The sequence below is a fragment of the Sminthopsis crassicaudata genome, chromosome 4 (genome assembly GCF_048593235.1).
Source record: "Sminthopsis crassicaudata isolate SCR6 chromosome 4, ASM4859323v1, whole genome shotgun sequence".
Classification (NCBI taxonomy): domain Eukaryota; kingdom Metazoa; phylum Chordata; class Mammalia; order Dasyuromorphia; family Dasyuridae; genus Sminthopsis; species Sminthopsis crassicaudata.
In genome coordinates, this window is record NC_133620.1 from 274705104 (window position 1) to 274724115 (window position 19012).

At 36.1% G+C, this 19012-nt stretch overlaps 1 protein-coding gene across 4 annotated transcripts in view; it reads left to right on the forward strand.

Moving 5' to 3' along the window:
- MRPL14 (mitochondrial ribosomal protein L14) overlaps positions 1 to 14074 on the forward strand; it is a 34561-nt gene extending 20487 nt beyond the window's left edge. For all 4 annotated transcript variants that reach the window (XM_074310795.1, XM_074310791.1, XM_074310794.1 and 1 more), the window contains exon 3: positions 13532 to 14074. In XM_074310795.1, coding sequence (XP_074166896.1) covers positions 13532 to 13898 — 367 coding nt within the window. In that variant the 3' untranslated portion in view covers positions 13899 to 14074. The remainder of the gene's footprint in view (positions 1 to 13531) is intronic.
- Positions 14075 to 19012: the final 4938 nt, after the last annotated feature.

The following is a 19012-nucleotide window of genomic DNA, read 5'->3' on the forward strand; positions in this document are numbered from 1 at the left end:
TTTTTATAATTACATTCTTTTTCATTAAACTATAAACTCATTGTGAATAGAGATTACTTTCATTCTTTGTATTTCCAGCCCTAGCACAGTGCCTGACACATAATGAGTGTTTAATGAGTATTTGTGGATTGATTTGGTTATTACTTTTTTATTGAAAAGAGGGAAATAATTTTGCCCGCCCTCTGGAATCAAGCTTGGTCATTACATTAAACTGAATTCTAACTTCGTTGTTTTTCTTTACATTATTGTGGTCATCTAAATGTTGTTCTCTTGGTTCTGTTTTCCTTGCACTATGTACACTTAGTTCTTAATAATCTTTCTGAGTTCCCCTGAATTGCTCATACTTGTCTTCTTTTAATGACCTTTTTTTTTTTTTTAATTAAATTTATAATTATAACTTTTTTTTGACAGTACATATGCATGGGTAATTTTTTACAACATTATCCTTTGCACTCACCTCTGTTCTGAATTTTCCCCTCCTTCCCTCCACCCTCTCCCCTAGATGGCAGGCAGTCCCATACATGTTAAATATGTTATAGTATATCCTAGATACAAAATATTTGTGCAGAATCGAATTTTTTGTTGCACAGGAAGAATTGGATTCAGAAGGTAAATATAACCTGGGAAGAAAAACAAAATGCAAAGTTTACATTCATTTTCCAGTGTTCCTTCTCTGGGTGTAGCTGATGCTGTCCATCATTGATCAATGGGAACTGAATTAGATCTTCTCTTTTTTGAAGATATCCAATTCCATCAGAATACATTCTCGTACAGTATTGTTGTTGAAATGTATAATGATCTCCTGGTTCTGCTCATTTCACTCAGCTTCAGTTCATGTAAGTCTCTCCAAGCCTCTCTGTATTCATCCTGTTGATCATTTCTTACAGAACAATAATATTCCATAACATTCATATACCATAATTTATCCAACCATTCTCCAGTTGATGGGCATCCATTCGTTTTCCAGTATCTAGTCACACAAAAAGGGCTGCCACAAACATAATGACCCTTTCTTAATAGTACTACATGGTATTGTTCTATTACATTTTAAAACTACAATTTATGCAGCTATTTCCCAGTGAATGGGCACTTAATTCAGCTATCAGGTTGATGTTCACAAGGTTGACCATGTCACTTTCTTATTCATTAAACTTCAGTAGCTTCCTTTTTTCTTTAGGATCCCATATATCAATCTTTTGTAGTTTTTGAGGCTCTTCATAACCTAGCCCCTTCCTGCTTTTTCAGACTTCTTATACCTTACTTACTAAATAAGTAAGTGTACCTTCTGTGTACCTTGCAGTTCAGTGACACTAGCCTTCTTGCCATTTCTTGCAAATGATATATCAACTCAGTTTGGACATTTTCTCTGTCTGTCCTTGGTTCTTGGAACCTTTTTCTCTTCATTTCTACCTATAGGCTTCCCTGGCTTCTTCTCAAGTTTCAGCTAAAGTACTACAAGAAGCCTTTCACAGCTCTTTTTAATCTTAGTGCCTTCCCTCTGAAATGATCTCTTTATTTGTCCTGTATATATCTTGTTTATTTATAGTTGTTTGCATGCTTTTTCCTCTATTAAATTGTGAGCTCTATGGGAGCAGCACCTGCCTTTTGTTTTTCTTTGTAACCATCTGCTTAATCCAATGCCTAACACATAGAAGATACTTAATAAATGCTTTGTGATTGACTAACCTAATTTGTTATCGCAAAAAATGCTGCTATGAATATTTTGGTATAAATGGGACTTTTTTAAAATCTATGTTTAAAAAATTTTTAAATGTATTTTGTTAAATATCCTCCAATTATGTATAAAAACATGTAACATTAACATTCAGAAATTTTGAGTTCCAGATTCTTTCCTTTCCTACTACTTCTGCTCCTCCTTGAGAGAGAGAAGGCATACACTTCCATTTCAGTTATACATGTGAGGTCATGCCAAACATATTTCCATAATAGCCTTGTTACAAAAGAAAACACAAAATAATACATATCAAAAAAGTATACTTCACTCTGCATTCACAATTCATCAGTTCTTTTTCAGGAGTTTTTTTAAAAAATCAGATTCTTTGTAATTGTCTTGAATCATTGTCTTGAACACACAATATTGCTATTATGGTGTACGGTATTTTCTGGTTCTGCTCACTTTGTATGAGTTCATATAAAGTCTTTTAAGGTTTTTCTGAAAGAATTAAAGCACAATAGTATTCCTTCGAAATTATATACCACAATTTATTTGAGCATTCTCTAATTGATAGACATCTCACTTTCTAATTCTGTTCATTACAAAAAGAACTGCTATAAATATTTTTGTGTGAATAAGTCCTTTTTTCTTTTCTTTGAACTCCTTGAGATGCAGACCTAATAATAGTATTGCCAAATCAAAGGTATGCACAGTTTTTAGAGCTCTTTGGACATAATTCCAAATTATTTTCCAGTACCAATAATGCTTTAGTGCTCTAATTTTTCCAAATCTCTTCTAGCATTTGTCATTTTCCTTTTTATATCAGAAAAGGAAATTGTTAGCCAATTTGATAGATGTGAGGTATCTCAGAGTTTTTAAAATTTGCATTTCTCTAATCAGTAGTGATTTCAAGCATTTTTTTTTAAATTATTGATTTCTTTTTCTGAAAACTGAACATTCATATCCTTTGACTATTTATCAGCTGGGCAGTAGCTCTTATTTTTACAAATTTGGATCAATTCCCTATACATTTGAGAAATTATCAGAGAAACTTCTTCCAAAAATCTCTATTTCCTCTTTTACTTTTAATTTTGGTTGCTTTAGTTTTGTTTGTGCAAAAGCTTTATAATTTCCTGTAATGAAAATTAGCTATTTTTGCTTATTGTAATCTCTATCCCTTATTTGGTCATTAATTCTTCCCTTATTCATAGATTTGACCGGTACATTTCTTCATGCTTTCCTAATTTACTTATGACATCATCCTTTATATCTAAATCATTTATCCATTTTGAACTTATCTTGGTATACAGTGTGAGATATTGGTCTATGCCTTGTTTTTGTCAAACAGCTTTCCAATTTTTTAGTAATTTTTGTCAAATGATGAATTCTTAACCCCCAAAGTTTGAATCTCTGGGTTTATCAAGCCCTAGATTACTATGGCAATTGATCACTCGGTATTGTGTCTGTTCTACAACTTTTTTAGTACCCAGATTGTTTGATGATTACTGCTCTGTAATAACTTTGAAATCTAGAACTGCAAGGCTTCTTCCCCTTTCATTTGATACTAGTAATGTTTTCTTTTCTTTTTAATCAAATTAATTAGTGGTATGTTTCATAGTTGGTTCTTTTTAAAAAAATAAAACCAGGTATTTCTACTTTGTGTTTAATTAGGATTCTTTGTTCTTTTTCTAGGTTGTCTTTTTTTCTTTTTTTTTTTTTTTTTTTAATTTTCAATTGCATGCCCTATTCATTGATCTTTTCTTTCTCTTAGAGATATAATTTTCCTCTAATTGCTTTGGTTGGATCTCATAAATTTTGGAATATTGTCTCATAATCATTCTCTTTAATGAAATAATTGATTGTTTCTCTGTGATCCATTCTTCCTTTAGGATCAGATTATGTAATTTCCATTTGGTTTTTAATCTGTGCTTCCAAGACTTTTTATTAAATGTAATTTGTATTGTGTTATTGTATGAAAAGGGTGTGTTTAATATTTCTTCTTTTCTACATCTACATGGTAACTTTTTGTGTATGTTCTATAGCCTGCTGGGAAACAAATGTATTCATATCTGTTTTCATTTAGTTTTCTGTAGAGGTGTAGCTCTTAAAAAAAAAAAAGAAAAGAAAAATCAGATGATTTTTCTAAAATTTTATTCATTTCCTTAATTTCTTTCTTGGCTTTTTTTTTTTTTTTGGCTAGAATTATCTAGTTCTGAAAGGGACAAGGTAAGGTTGTCCACTAATATGGTTTTACTGCTTATTTCTTCCTGTAATTCATTTAATTGAGAATTTTTGAGAATTCTCCTTTGAGGGGGCAGCTAAGTGGTGCAGTGGATAGAGCACCAGCCCTGAAGTCAGGAGGACTGGAGTTCAAATCTGGTCTCAGACACTTAACACTTCCTAGCTGTGTGACCCTGGGCAAGTCACTTAACCCCAGCCTCAAGGAAAAAAAGAGAGAGAGAGAGAGAGAGAGAGAGAGAGAGAGAGAGAGAGAGAGAGAGAGAGAGAGAGAATTCTCCTTTGAGAATTGGGGTGCTATGCTATTTAGTGCATGTGTTAATAATATGCATATTGCTTCTTTGTCTCCAGTTTCTTTTAGCAAGATATAGTTCCTTTCTTATCCCTTTTAATTGGGTCTATTTTTGCTTTTGGGACAGCTCGATGTCACAGTGGATGGAGTGTTGGTCATGGTGTCACTTTTCTGAATTCATATCACTTAACTCTATTTGCTGTTTCCTCACTGTACAATGAATGAGTTGGAGAAGGAAATGACAAATTATTTAACTATCTATCTTTGCCAAGAAAACCCCATATAAGGTTATGAAGAGTTGAATATGACTGAAAAACAACCAAAAGTGTTTGCTTTTGCTTTGTTTGAGAACATGAATACTATCCCTCCCTTTTTTGGCTTCAGCTAAAGCTGAAGTAGATTCTGCTTCAGCCTCTTATTTTAACTCTGTGTGTTTGTCTGTTTCAGGTGTGTTGCTTGTTAATAGCATATAGTTGGATTCTGGTTTCTAAACCATTCTTCCATCTACTTTTGTTTTATATGTGAGCTTATCCCATTCACATTCACAAATATGATTACTAAATGAATTTTTCTCCATCCCTTATTCTTCAATTTATCCTTCTCTCTCTCTTTATCCTGCCCCTCTAAAGAATGTTTTGCATCTGATCATTGTCTTCTTTTATCTGCCTTCCCTTTTGTCATCTCCTTTCTCTTCTCTCTCTCCCCAGTTCATTTCTCTTGTCCCCTTACCTATCTTAATTCTTGTTGGGTAAGATATCTATCCATTACTAGTTGAGTGTATGTATATATTTATATCTATATATCTCTTCCCTCTTTGAGCCAATTTAGATGTGAGGAGGGCTCAAATGTTGTACTCTGCATTGCCCAGAGTGCAAGTCCCTACTCCTCCACCCCCAGTTTCTTCATTCTTCTTGTCTCTTAACCCTTTTTCCCAGGCCATCCCTCTTTCTGATCTATTCATTTTTTTTTTTTTTAAGCATCATCCCAACATAATTCACTTCTACACTCTATATTGAATCCTTTTAACTCCCTTAATAATGATAAAATTCTTGGAAGACACATTGCATCATCACATGTAGAAAGGAACACAGTTTAACTTTATGGAGTGCCTTATGATTTTGTTGAGGTATGAGAAATGGGAGGTGAGAGATATCTTTATAGCAATGGAGTCCCCTGGCTAGTGTCGCAGGTTTTTGCAAAAGAATTCGCAGTCCCAATCTGCAGGCGAGATTTTAACTAAAAAATGGGTTTATTCCACTGAGAACTTCCCAATGGGCCAAATCCTGATAGGAAATTAGCAAAGGTTTGGGGTACAGACCTTGATTATATTAGGTTTCTATGGGCCTGGGTTAGGGAGTGATTTCCAGATAAATTTGAGGGACTAATCAATAATAGATGGTAATTATGTCCTAGTCCAAGATCTCCAATTGAATTATAGGAAGAGATTATTATGGGAGTTTCCCTTAGGAATAGGAAGGTGGAGCCACTCCCAAAGGTTGGGTGGGGTTGTGATTTAGGGTTTTTCTTTCCAGATCCAGTCTTCTCTCCCCTTCCCTCCCCCTCCCTGCAAAGATCAGGGGGACACAGTTTACATCAATTTCTCTTTTATGTTTACCTTTTTCTACTTCTCTTGAGGCTTGTATTTGAAAATCAGATTTAGCTCTACTCTTTTCATTAAGGATGCCTGAAAGTCCTCTATTTCATTAAATGGTGGCCTCCCTCCCTCCCCTCCCCCAAGGATTATATTCATTTTTGCTGAGTAGGTTTTTCTTGGGTGTAATCTCAGCCCTTTTGCCTTCTAGAATATCATTCTAAGCTCTCTGCTTCCTTAATCTGGTAGCTGCTAAATCTTGGGTATTCTTAACTGTGGTTTCACAATATTTTGTTTCTTACTTGCTTTTATAAGTATTTTTTCTTTGAACTAGGTGTGAATGAATAACTGAGGACCAAGCAGAAGATATGCTATATAGTCTTTATTTTATTAATCTGAGTGTCAATGTTTTATACTTTCCAGTCTGTTGTCACTAGCATCCTTTGTTTTCCAGAATCAATCCATACTTTGACATTCCTGTATCCACTCTATCAAAGCCTGTCCACAGAATTGCAAATAACACAGTTGTGTTCAAGAATTACAGAATTGTAAATAGTTGTGATATTCACCACTACAAAGAAGAAACAATCATACTAATGTATTTACCTCAAGTATGTCTTTGATTCATTCCTGCCCTAAATTTACTAAGAAAGTCTTTGATTCATTGTAATATGCCTTTTCCTGTCCTAAATTCACCAAGTATGTCTTTGATTTATTGTACAGTAATGAATGCTTTTGTTCCAGTAATAGGCAATCTCTATCAAGGTTTTTAATAGGTCTGCCTCTACAATTGTTTGTTGGAAAAGATGATGAGCCAAAAACCTGAAATAGGCCTAACAGAGAGTTGGTCTCAAGTAAAACCTAAAACCATAGAGGGATGGGATGTTGGGATTTTGAACATTAATAGAGGACTTCAGATTTTTGCACTAAAGTGACCTTGGTATTGACACTGTAAGAGAAATAAATTGGCTTAGTGGGGAGAGAATGGGCATGGGAGTCAGGAAGATTTGGGTTCTTACTGTTTAAGAACTTACTTCCTCCTGGCTCTCTATAATATTTCCAAAAATTTTCATTTTGGGATTTCTTTCAGGTGCTTATTGATGGATTTTTTCAATTTCTATTTTGACCTGTGGTTTTAGATTATCAGAGAGATTTTTCTTGATAATTTTCTTAAAACATGATGTCTAAATTCTCTTTTTGATCATGGCTTTTAGGTAGTAACCCAGTGATTTTAAAAGTATCTCTCCTGGATTTATTTTCCAACTCAGTTTTTTCCCCCATAAGATATTTTACATTTCCTTTTTATTTTTTCATTCTTTTGATTTTGTTTTATTGTTTCTTGATGTCTCATGGAGTCATTAGTTTCCCACTTACCCAAATCTAAATTTTGAGGCATCATTGTGTGTGTGTGTGTGTGTGTGTGTGTGTGTGTGTGTGTGTGTGTGTGTGTGTGTGTGTTGTGAGTTTTTTTTTTTTTAACACTCTTTTTCCATTTGGCTAATTCTGGTTTTTAAGCAATTGTCCCCTCCCCCACTCCCCTTACCCCCCCCCCCCCCCCCCGTATTTTTTTTTTTTTTTTTTGGTGCTTCTTTTACAAAGCTGTTAATTGTCTTCATTATTTTTTCTTTTGTTTTCATTTCTTTATCTAATTTTTCCTTTTCCACTTTTATTGATTTTGAAAATACATTTTTTAGCTCTTCCAGAACTTCTTGTTGGGCTTATGTTCACATTTTTCTTTGAGACTTTGTAGGACTTCTGACTTCAAAGTCTACTTCTGATTTTATATCTTGATCTTCCCTGCCACATAGTAGCTTAGTAGTTAGGGTTTGATGACATTTGTTGTTGTTTGCTCTTTTTACCCCCTGTATTTCTTCACTTGAAACTTTATATTAAACTTGGACTTTGGCCCCAGGGGGTTAGGGTGGTTTTGGGGTGTCTGTCTCAACATTCAGGCTTCTTCACACTACTGTTTTCAGAGCTAGTTTGGGGGTTTGGGGCTGCTCTGGGGAGAGTTATGGTCACTGTTTTCTTGATCTGCACTATGATCTTTAACCAGTAAGGGACCCTTTGGGATTGTAACTACTACAATTCCTCAGGGTCCCAGATCCCTTTGGGCTGGAAGTGATATTGCTCTTTTGGGTTTCCTTGAACTGTGAATGAAAATGCTCTTTTCCACCCTTTAACAGAAGTGGGTATTGTGATAAATGAAAACAACTCTGAGAGCCAGATTTTCTGGGTAATTAATAATCAACTTTAGTCTAATAATAAGTAAGTTGATGCCTACTAGTTTTTCTTATCAACCAAAGACAACCAATGGAGACACTGAATGTGTTAAGAACCTTTGTAAAAGAGAATGCCCCTGACAAATGAAAATCAATCCTTATTGGCAATTTAATGAGGAGATGGGCTTGAAGTCTTCAGCTTCTCCTGCTGAGAATGTGGCTTGATCCCAATACTCTCAGCTGCCTCCAGAAATCTGGACAGGGGAATTTATATCCATCTGGACCACTCTGGTTATTTTTTTTTTCCTTCGGGATCTGGGTTACTCTAAACTGTAATGGAGGGTCCCAGGACAGGTTTTCTTTGGGACGAAACTTGCCCAGACTGAATTCTAAACTGAAATAAAGTTTTCTAGTTGGGTGGGGTCCAGCCCAAGGTCTAAGAGCATATTCCCCTAAGGTTAGTGGTAATCTCAATCAGCTATGTCCTTCAGAGTCTGACCTTTGAGAGGAGTTGGGCCACAAATGAGGAAATAAAGAAAACCTGGATCCCAAATTAATAATTGGTTACTAACATAATAGTAATTCACTCCTTTTGTTTTCTTGAGGGACACAGTCTTCTCAATGAATCACTAACGGAGGAAACTGATAAAGAGATAAAATAGGCACCAGGAGTGATAATATGAAATAGATTCATAAGAGCAATGGATTGTGAAAGATTGTATAAAAATAGTATAATAGCAATTCAATTCATGACAAAGAAATTATGTCATAGGTATTTTTCACTGTTTATTAAGGTTTTGCTATTTTATTATGTGACTAGCACAGAATTAGCAAGGTGTTTTTGTTTTTGTTTTTGTTTTTAACAATTAACAAGGGGAAAGACAAGTTCCCTAGTGGAACTCAGAATCAGGAGGAAGAAATTATTAAAGGGAAAATGCCCAGAAGTAGAAATATGCAAAGAAGCTTAGCAGACTATCTCTCAAAAGGGGAAGAGAAAGAGATTGATTACACCATTGATTGGTGGGTTAACCCTAAAAGAGATATAGCTATAATAAGGAGAAAGATGTCATGAGAAGGGAGTGCCCCATGGCTGGCTCACAATTAAGGAGAAGGAAAGAAACCATTAAAGGGAAGATGCTATATAAGGTGGAAGAGAATACCTCATAACTGGCTTAGTCTTGTAAAGCAGTCAGTCTAAACCATGGGTGGATCTTTGCTAAGGGGAAATATAACCTGTGGGGGTGGGGTTGACATCTTGGCTTTCTGATTGGATAAGTAAAGGTAGGGTTTTTAGAGTTCCCCATCTGGGAGAGACTATAATAGCTGTCAATTTGAACTAAAGACCTACTTAGGAACAAAAGGTTCATGGGAGGCTGTGAAGATTCCAGGAGACCTTCAGTGCTTGCCCTAGGGAATATTATAATCTGATGTTTCTCTTTTAATACCACCTCACTACCTAGAACTTCTTCTGAGGCAAACAAGGTTAAATGTCTTGCCCAGAGTCACACAGATAGTAATTGTCTGAGGCCAGATTTAAACAAGGAAGGTGAATCTTCTTGATTCTATGCCTGATACTCTTATCTACTGTACCACCTAGCTTACATGATAACATCTATGTTATCTTGGGCCCAAAGAATGTCTTACTCTAGTCTTTTGGCTCTTCCACTCCAGAGTTTGGTTTGATTTTAAAGTTATTTGGAGGAGAATCTTGGGAGAACTTTAGGTGAATGTTTTCTTTACCTTCCCAGCTCTATCCCTAGATATTGTGTTAAAAAACTGCATTAAAAGATTAGTTGGATGAATTGAGAGCTCCACCAACAGTTTGAATGAATTTGCCTTTCCTCACCCCCCCAAAGTGGTTTCTTTTTTCCTCCATGTGGCTGTTTGATGGATATAAAAACCTTTTGGTTGTTTTAATTTGAATTTCTCTTAATAGCAGTTTTGAGTATTTTTTTTTTTATGTTTGTTGATAGTGGTTTTTTTTTTTTTTGCTTAAATTTTTACATTTAATATCTTATTCTTAAAAAGTACAAATTTCCCATAGCATTCCTCTAATCTTTCTCTACCAGATCCTTTTATGAGGCATCCTTTATAAAAAGAAAAGCAAAAAGAAGAAAATCATATCAAAAAAAGTCTGACTCTGTGATTACTTTCAAATTCTTCCATCCCTTTAAAAGAAGTGAGAGAAGTCTCTTCTCATGTCTCATCTTTGTGGTGGAAGCAGCATTTAATTTTAGTTGGTGGTTGCTCTTTCCATTTTCATTGTACATATTGTTATCTTGGCTCAACTTAACTCCATTTGTGTCAGTTCGTGTTTTTCTATGTTTCTCTATATTTATCTACCATGTTTTCTGTTTCTACAGTAGTGATATTCCTTTACATTCATGAACCATACTTTGTTTAGTCTTTCCTCAATCAATTCCAGTTTAGTGCTATCAGTAAAAATACTGCTATGAATATTTTTATATAAATGCAACCATTCCTTCTGTCTTTTTAACCTTTTGTGTAGTATATGCCTAATATACTACACAATATACTGGATAAAAAGATATGGACATTTTAGTCATTTTGCTCTAATAATGCAGAATTGTTTTTATACTTAGTTGGACAAATTCAGAACACCGATAGTGTACATAACAAGGTCTTCTCACAGTCCCTTCAACAATGACTATTGTGGGGTTTTTTTTGCCAGTTTGGTGAGTGTAAGACAAACCTTAGATATTTTGTTTTGCATTTCTTATTAGTGCTTTGAAGTACTTTTTTTTGTTTTTTGTTTTTAAATCATGGTTAATTAATGTATTTTTTTAACTCCTTTCAAATCCTTTGACCATTTGTCCCTTGGGAAGTATTTGATCTTAGAGCTGGACCATTTCCATATAACTTTGAATATGAGATTTTTATAGGATTTTTGATATAACTACTCTCCCGGTAATTTTCCAACTGAAAACACAGATATTTTCATTTAAGCATTCTTTTAAATCAAGAAGTTCAGCATGCTAAATTTTTTATTACTAGAAATCTTGACTTTAGAAACTTAACTATTTGGAAATCAGCAGGAGTCTAGGAATGAGATGAGTTTATGGGTAGAATAATAGGTAAGGATATTGAAGGTCTGAAAATGAGATTGTGAATACTGGGCTGAGCTGGGTGGTAGGGTTGGAGGAGAGGGTAGCATAAGAATGAGGAAAAGTTCCTGAATAAGAATTTGATTAGGTCATGATGATACTGATATATTGAGAATCTTGATTTTATTGGTGTGTGATCTCCCTTCAGAGATGTGAATCATAGCATTTGGTAAATTTTCTTAAGTAGTAGAGAGTATATGGGACCACCTCTCACCATCATATTTATTTGACTTGCTTAGTCTTCACACAACAGATATTGTGAGGTCTGTACTTGAAGGTTTTCAAAGTGATTAGGATTGACCAGCATTTATACTCAGCCTTTGAGAACCCAGGGTCACCTCTCTACTGTGAGGAACTATTAAAGGAGTGTTTTAGTGGAAGGGTAATGATGATCATGAAAATAGCTGCCATTTGTCTAGCAGTTCAAGGTTTACAAAGTACTTTACATCCATTATTTCAATTGATAGATAATGATAGTAAGTGAATGGCAGTTGGGTATTGACATTGGGCTGGGGGTGGAGGAATTTAATTTGGAACCATATATGCTGAAATCAAGAGTGTACAGTAGAACTTCTATATTCAGTCACTCACATTTCTAGAATATTTTAAGTTTCTAAAATGCCTTTTTTTTTTTTTTTTTCCCAACAAACCTGTAAGGTCAATTATTTATTTACCATGATATCTGCCTTGCCTTAGCCAGAAGAATTGGTGAGTGGGAGTTCATGTATTGTAGTCAGCTGGGGACTTTTCTCATGCTTCTTCTTTTCCTTTACTCTGTCTCCCAATGCTTTTTTCTTTTTTGCCTATATCATAGTGTTGCCTTGAGGAAAATAATTTATAAACTTGAAAGAACTATATATGAACTACTATTATTACAAAAGAGTAAAAATTGGGAAGAAAACAAAGTGAAGCACCATTTGTGAATATACTCTCTGGCAAGAGATTCAATTTTTTAAAAGTATATCCATCATCTCATTTAATAGTTAAGTGAATGAAAGATGGGCTTATGAAATTGGACTGGAGAGAAGATGGTATGGAATAGGAATGTAGTTTTAGTGCATATACCATTGAAATTGGCATTCTAATTGCAAACTTTTTTTTTTTTTTTTTTGAGTTAGTAAATTTAGAGTTTAAGTTCTTTATTGTATTAGGAATGTCTATTTTGATGATACATCAAAGTTAGTTGTGGGTATACTTCCCAGACTGGGCTCAGTGATCTCAATGAGAATCTTAAAGGTAGTGTCAACAAGTGAAAAAACTGAGGTACAGAGACATTTTGTCACTTACTCAGTCACATAGGTAAGTTTTAGGAGGTCAAGGTTCATGATCAAGGATTCTTATTCCAAATCTATAGCTACTTTGTAGCAAAGGCATGATAAGTGACTAGAGGGATCCCTCTAAGGTTTGCCATTTGAAAGAGGTAGTTTTCTAGTTTTCTCTAAAATAATAGATATGAGCAATTTGGTTGGAAAGGTTTTCAGGAATTATGACTTTACCATAATCTTATTTTTTTTAGTTCTTTAAAATTTCATCTTAAAAAAGAAAGACTTCAAGATAGTACTGGAATGAAGACATTTTACACTAGACAAGTCTGATGAATCTAAAGGCATTGTCCAGTTCTTAGTTAAAGAATATTTCCTCATATCTGACAAGTTGGGATTTTGAACACTGATAAAAGATCAGATTTTTGCACTTAAGTGAGTTTGGTATTGACACGTAAGAGAAACAAATTGGCTTAGTGGAGAGAGAATGGACATCAGAATCAGGAAAATTTGAGATCAAATCCCACTTCTGACACATTTTGGCCAGATACCCCTCTCAGTGCCCCAGTCCACTCTGTTAAGACTAAGTTCCAGGGAAAATGCAGATCTTCCTTGGTAGCAAGAGCATCTATATCATTACAGGGAGTTTTCAGTGAGGTCATAGATGAATCCCTCTTCCTTCTCTCTCTTAGACTAAGCAACTAGAGGCAGCATGACACAATGAATAGGGTTTGGACCATGGAATCAGGAAGACAGGTACAAATCCTTCCTTTAATGTTTTTTAGCTTGTGATTGTGATTGAACAAGTCAGTTAACTATTTATATAGTGACCTTGATCGATTTCCTAGGATTTATTTATTAAGATTTTGGTGATAGAAATTTCCACTCAGGAGATCTGAAGTATTGTGAGCATGGACAAAGTAGTAATACCTTCCTGTTCTGGATTGAATCTCTTAGTTTTCACAGGGAAAATCAGGGTTGAATTGTGACCTAGAGAATTTATTGCTAATATGTAGCCTTCATCTTGGGGCCTCCCAGATCAATTGATGGTGAATGTAAAGCTTCTAAGGGTTGCTTCTTGGAAGACAGTGTCTAATTTTAGATTGTTTTCTTCTCCTCTTTCCAGCACCACGGAAGCTCTTGGAGCAATACAGAAGATGACCAGAGTCCGTGTGGTGGACAATAGTGCCTTAGGCAACACTGCATACCATCGCCCACCTCGATGCATCCATGTCTACAATAAGACTGGAGTGGGCAAGGTGGGAGACCGAATACTGCTGGCCATCAAGGGGCAGAAGAAGAAGGCCCTCATTGTGGGGCACCGAATGCCTGGCCCCCAAATGACACCAAGGTTTGATTCCAACAATGTAGTCCTCATTGAGGACAATGGAAACCCAGTGGGTACTCGCATCAGGGTACCAATTCCAACGAGTCTCCGGCGGCTGGAAGGCGAGTATTCCAAAATACTTGCCATCGCCCAGACCTTCGTATGAGAGGCCAGGGACTCTTGACTGCAGGAAGTGCCCTTAGAGGGAGAAAATTCACAGATCAGTCCCCAACTGAGAATAGGACTTGGGGGAAATAGAGACTTCCTCCCTTCTATCCCCTTCTTCCCCCAGGAGGGAGGGAGAACCAAATTCTGTGAAGTAATAAAAATATTTTATGTATATTTCCTTTGACACTTTTTAAACTATGTGATTCTAGACAAGTCATTTCACCACTATAAAATGGTTTCCCTTCGACTTCTGGGACGCTGACTTCAAACAAACGACATGACCTTTAGTTTTGTATCTTGCTAATTTAGGAAGTTTCCTGTCCCAGGGAATATCCTTGGCCCTGAATTTTATTCAGGGGATTGGGTGTTTTGAGGAACAGTATCTTTTTCCCTGCTTCTTTTATATTTTGGGCTTTGATGGGTCTCATAATAGCAGTAGCCATTTTGTTTTATAATGTTTGAGCATAACTAAGGAGGGGGGAGTCATTAAATTGGCCCACTTGTTGCATCCTTTGCAAGAAAGGTGTTACTCTTGTGGCTGCTGCCAGCAGATTCCATTTATTGCTCTCTGAATTGGTTCAAGGAGGTCTGTGGAGAAGTGAAAAAGATGATATGTCCTAGAATAGAGGAAATCCAAATGGGTTGTTCTGAGCTTATCCCCTGCAGCACACTTCTGTGTGTACTCTGATCCCCTGCATTTGAGTTTCAGCTGGCCTCTGACTTTGAGGACAGTGATTCTAGGCCCAAAGCAGCAGCATCCTGCCCAGGGAGGACTGCTTCCCTTGCAGCTACACCTTTATTTCTTGGAGTTATCATTTGTAATTTCCTCTTGCCCTTTATGTTAGCTGGAAGTATTTTTTAGTCTCACACACTCATTGTGAAGACTTACCATTTTATACCCATTTGTCTCCTCCACCCTGGGTTTCTTCCTCCAACTCAGTTTATAGTAACCGATGTTGAGATTTTCCAAAGCCAATCTCACTAACTCTTATTGTCCCTTTCTCTGATTTCCCTTGAACTCAGTCTTTCCTCCCAAGATGTGCTTTGCTGAGCTCATAATTGCTGTGGTTTCAGCAGGATTGGGCAGCCAGAGCCCTCTCCCCATCAGTGACGCAGTTGCCTACAATACACAGCCCAGAATAGCCTCAGCTTTGCTTTTCTTCCAGCTGTCCTATCACTTTGCAAACTGGAATCTAATTTGCTGTCCACCTTCCCTCTGCTAGCTCTTAGCTGGTACAGCTTTCTTTTACCCATGAAATATTTATAATCACAGATTGTGTTTCTTGATGTTTATAAACTTGCCTTTTTTTCCCCTCCATCACTTGAAGACGTGTATCTTATCCTCTAATTTTCCTATGTATATCTTTGTTATTGTTGTCTCCTTGAAGCTATGACACAGCTGTTTCCATAGTTGCAATCTACCTTTCAGGTCATCTTCCAAAGTCTGAGGCCAGTTAACCTAGTGAGTGAGAGCATGCTGCTCAAAATTTGGACCAAGATCATGGGCTTGATCCTTGGTTGGGCACTAGCTACAAGACTACATTTCTTGAGTTTTCTTATGTTGCTTTGGTTTGGAGAGCTATGATGGAAATGACCTGTTGCTCCAATATGTATTTTGCACAGATTCTTTACTTTTCATTTCTTGAAAACAACATATAGATATATTCTGTTTTGTCATAGACACTTCCCAATAAACACTCAAGCAAATCTCACAAAGTGTACACCCTAAAAAGAAGCTTGTTTATCAATGTCTAACAGAAAGAAGGGCTGTGTCCTTTAATTTTGAGTGCATTACTAACCTTGACTATTGAATTTGACTAGAGCATTGTTACCTCATAGTGGTGGCTTTATTCTCATTGTTGTAATCATCATGTTTATTGTTTTTTTATCCTAGCTTGTATCATTTCATCTAGGTCATCTAGTGCTTTTTAGAATTTTTCATGTTCATCACTAATCATCATTCCACAAGGTATTTGCATACCATAATTTGTTTATCATTTCCTGTAGTCCTTGGGCATATCTTTTTTTTTTTTTTTTTTCCCTAAGGCTGGGGTTAAGTGACTTGCCCAGGGTCACACAGCTAGGAAGTGTTAAGTGTCTGAGACAGATTTGAACTCGGGTCCTCCTGAATTCACGGCTGGTGCTCTATCCACTGCGCCACTTAGCTGCCCCTTCCTTGGGCATATCTTGTTTTTAACCTTTAGCTATCACAAATATGCTTTTACACAATTCTTTTTTGAAGCAATTGAGGTTAAGTGACTTCCTCAGGGCTACATAACTAGGAAATATTAAGTATCTGAGAACGAATTTGAACTCAGATTCTCCTGACTCCAGGACTGGTGCTCTAGCCACTGCAGCATCTTAGCTGCCCCCACAATTCCTTTTGACCACATTTCTTGCCATAGTTGGTGCTGGTAGAAGAGAGACCCTCAACAATTCAATACATAAAGTGTCTCTTGTGTGCCTGGTGTGGAGATAATAGAGATGAAAATGGTCAAACCCTTGCCCTTAAGGACACTCTAATGGGGAGGAGTTAGGATACAAAATGTGGTATACAAATATTTGTGATACAAAGAAAAGAGCTAGACAAAATTCTCTTAAGATAATTTCAGGAGGGAGACTTTCTGTTGTAGGAAGTAGGGAATGGCCACAAGAGGAGGTAACATTTAAATTGAACCTTGAAGGATAAAGATGGGATTAGTATTTAGAGGGGGAAATGTGTAAAGAAAGGTTATAGGTATTAGTTCACATACATATGTGGTGACTGCTAGTGAGATGAGATAACAGCTAGTCCAGTTTTGGTGTAATTTAGAGTAGAAGAAGTTGGGGAAAATGGAATTGAGACAGGAAAAAGAAGTTTTAGCCAGATTGTGAAACTCTTTTATTCTAGATAAAAGGATTCTTTCATTCTTTTGACATTAGTGACTTAGAAGTTTTCTTAGCAATGAATGAGATTCTAATGAGAAAAAAAGAAGACTATGAAGGTAGAGGAAGGTGACCATGCCAGTAGAAAGTATACTTGATAGAGCAATTTGTGGTCGCAAGTCCTGGATTTGAATCTTATGCTTGTTGTTTAGTCATTGAATGAGTGAAAGTCATTTCAATCTCTGCCTCAGTTTCCTCCTTTATGAAAGTGGGGGATAAATTATACTTGTAGTATTTTTAAGGGCAGCTAGGTGGTGCAGTTGACAGAGCAGTGTGCTTGGAACCAGGAAGATATAATCTTTATGTGTTCAGATTGGACATCAGATGTGACCCTGAGCAAATCACTTGTCTGTTTCCTCATCTTTACTATTACTTTATTATGCTGACTCCAGTACTATCCTTGTTTCGGTTATTATGAATTCTTATTTTCCATGACTTTTTGTATGACATTGAAATCAGCCACTTCTCTGGAATCCAAATCTGTCCTAAGTAGCTTTTACTCCCACTAATTTTACAATTCTGTCTTAAATTGTTCTTTTTAATTCGCTTATTTTGTGATTTTTATTTTTTTGCACCATCCTGGAGGGTATTGATCATAATTCATTTCTCAATGTAAGGATTGATTTTCTTTCCATACTGTTTTACTGAGTATTTTCCCAAGTCTCTTGCTTCTTCCATGGCTAATGGGGTTGACAGATTTGTTTTTCCATTTTCATCTTCATACAGGGTTTCTATGATTCCCAGTAATTCCTAGCCTTTGTTGGATTTATCATCCCCTAGAGCAGGGGTTCTCAAACTATGGCCTGTGGGCCAGATGCAGCCGCTGAGGATGTTTATGCTCCTGCCGGGTTGTGGCAAATGGGCTGAGAGGCAGAGACAGAGTGTGAGGTTTTGTTTTTACTGCAGTCTGGCCCTCCAATCGTCTGTGAACTGACCCCCTATTAAAAAAGTTTGAGGATCACTGCCCTAGAGTTATAATAAGAGGCTCTCCTTTATATGTGGTGCTTTGGGGTTATCAAGTCCTTTACATATAGTACCTTAACTTGTCTTCACAGCTTCTTTGATTTAGGTAGTACACTCAATTATAGATATCTCCAGATGAGTTTGAACATTGAGTTCCCTGAAGTATTTGAATGTTCACTTTTTTTCCCCTTATCCTTATCATTCATTTTTTAAAAAAAAGTTTCAAATTCTCTCCTCTCTCCCCTCCCCCACTTATTAAGAAGGCAAGCAATATCAGTTATGTATCTAAAGCCATTCAAAACATATTCCCATTTTATCCATGTTGCAAGAAACCAAGACACCTAATATTAAAAAGCAAAAAACAAAGTGAAAAAAGTATGCTTTAGTCTCCACTCAATTCATCAGATCTTTTTCTGAAATCCAATTCTGAAATACTTTTTGAAATGCAAATATTTACATGAAATATAATTTACTCAATGGAAGTATGCATTGTGTTTTAGAATCCATACAACTACTTCAGGAGATTCATTGTTTGTACCAATAAAGACTGAATTATCCTGTTTTACAGCTGAGGAACTAAGACTCACAACAACAAGCTAAGGTGCCACAATGATTAGTGAGACTTAGAACTGAAAACTGGTTTTCTGACTTGAGATGCAATGTTTTTTCCACTAACTTTCTTTATGTGATGGGTTTCTGTGGCCAAAGAATTCCCCATCAAGAAGCCATTCTACTAGTGATGGGCCTTTCCTACTTCTCTAAACTGCTTCACAGATTGCTGGGAGCAGTCAGTGTCTTTTTAGCCCTTAGAAGCTGTCATAGGACATAGCCTTGGAAAAGCCAGTGTCCCCAACATTATTATCAGCGTCAAATTTATTGAAGTCAGTAAAAATTATTGGTAGTAAAAATGACTGTATCATCTGTGTGTGATTGCTTTTTAAAATGTGGATTAAAGTTAAATTTTTTTTGAGATTTTGTGATACCACCTCCAGAGATGACTAGAACACTATCTGGCATTGTGAAAGCAGGATTGCAAATCTGTTCTAAAATAAATATGGCACATGATAAATATAGGTACCATTGGGTGACTGAAGACCTGATTATCTGGTTTAAGTGCTGGTCATTTGTGTTCTACTTCTTTGTATCCTTATATTTGACCTCTTTATCACCACCAGAAAGTAGGTTGGATTTGGGGTAGGGATTGGGTAAGGAACACTGGATCAG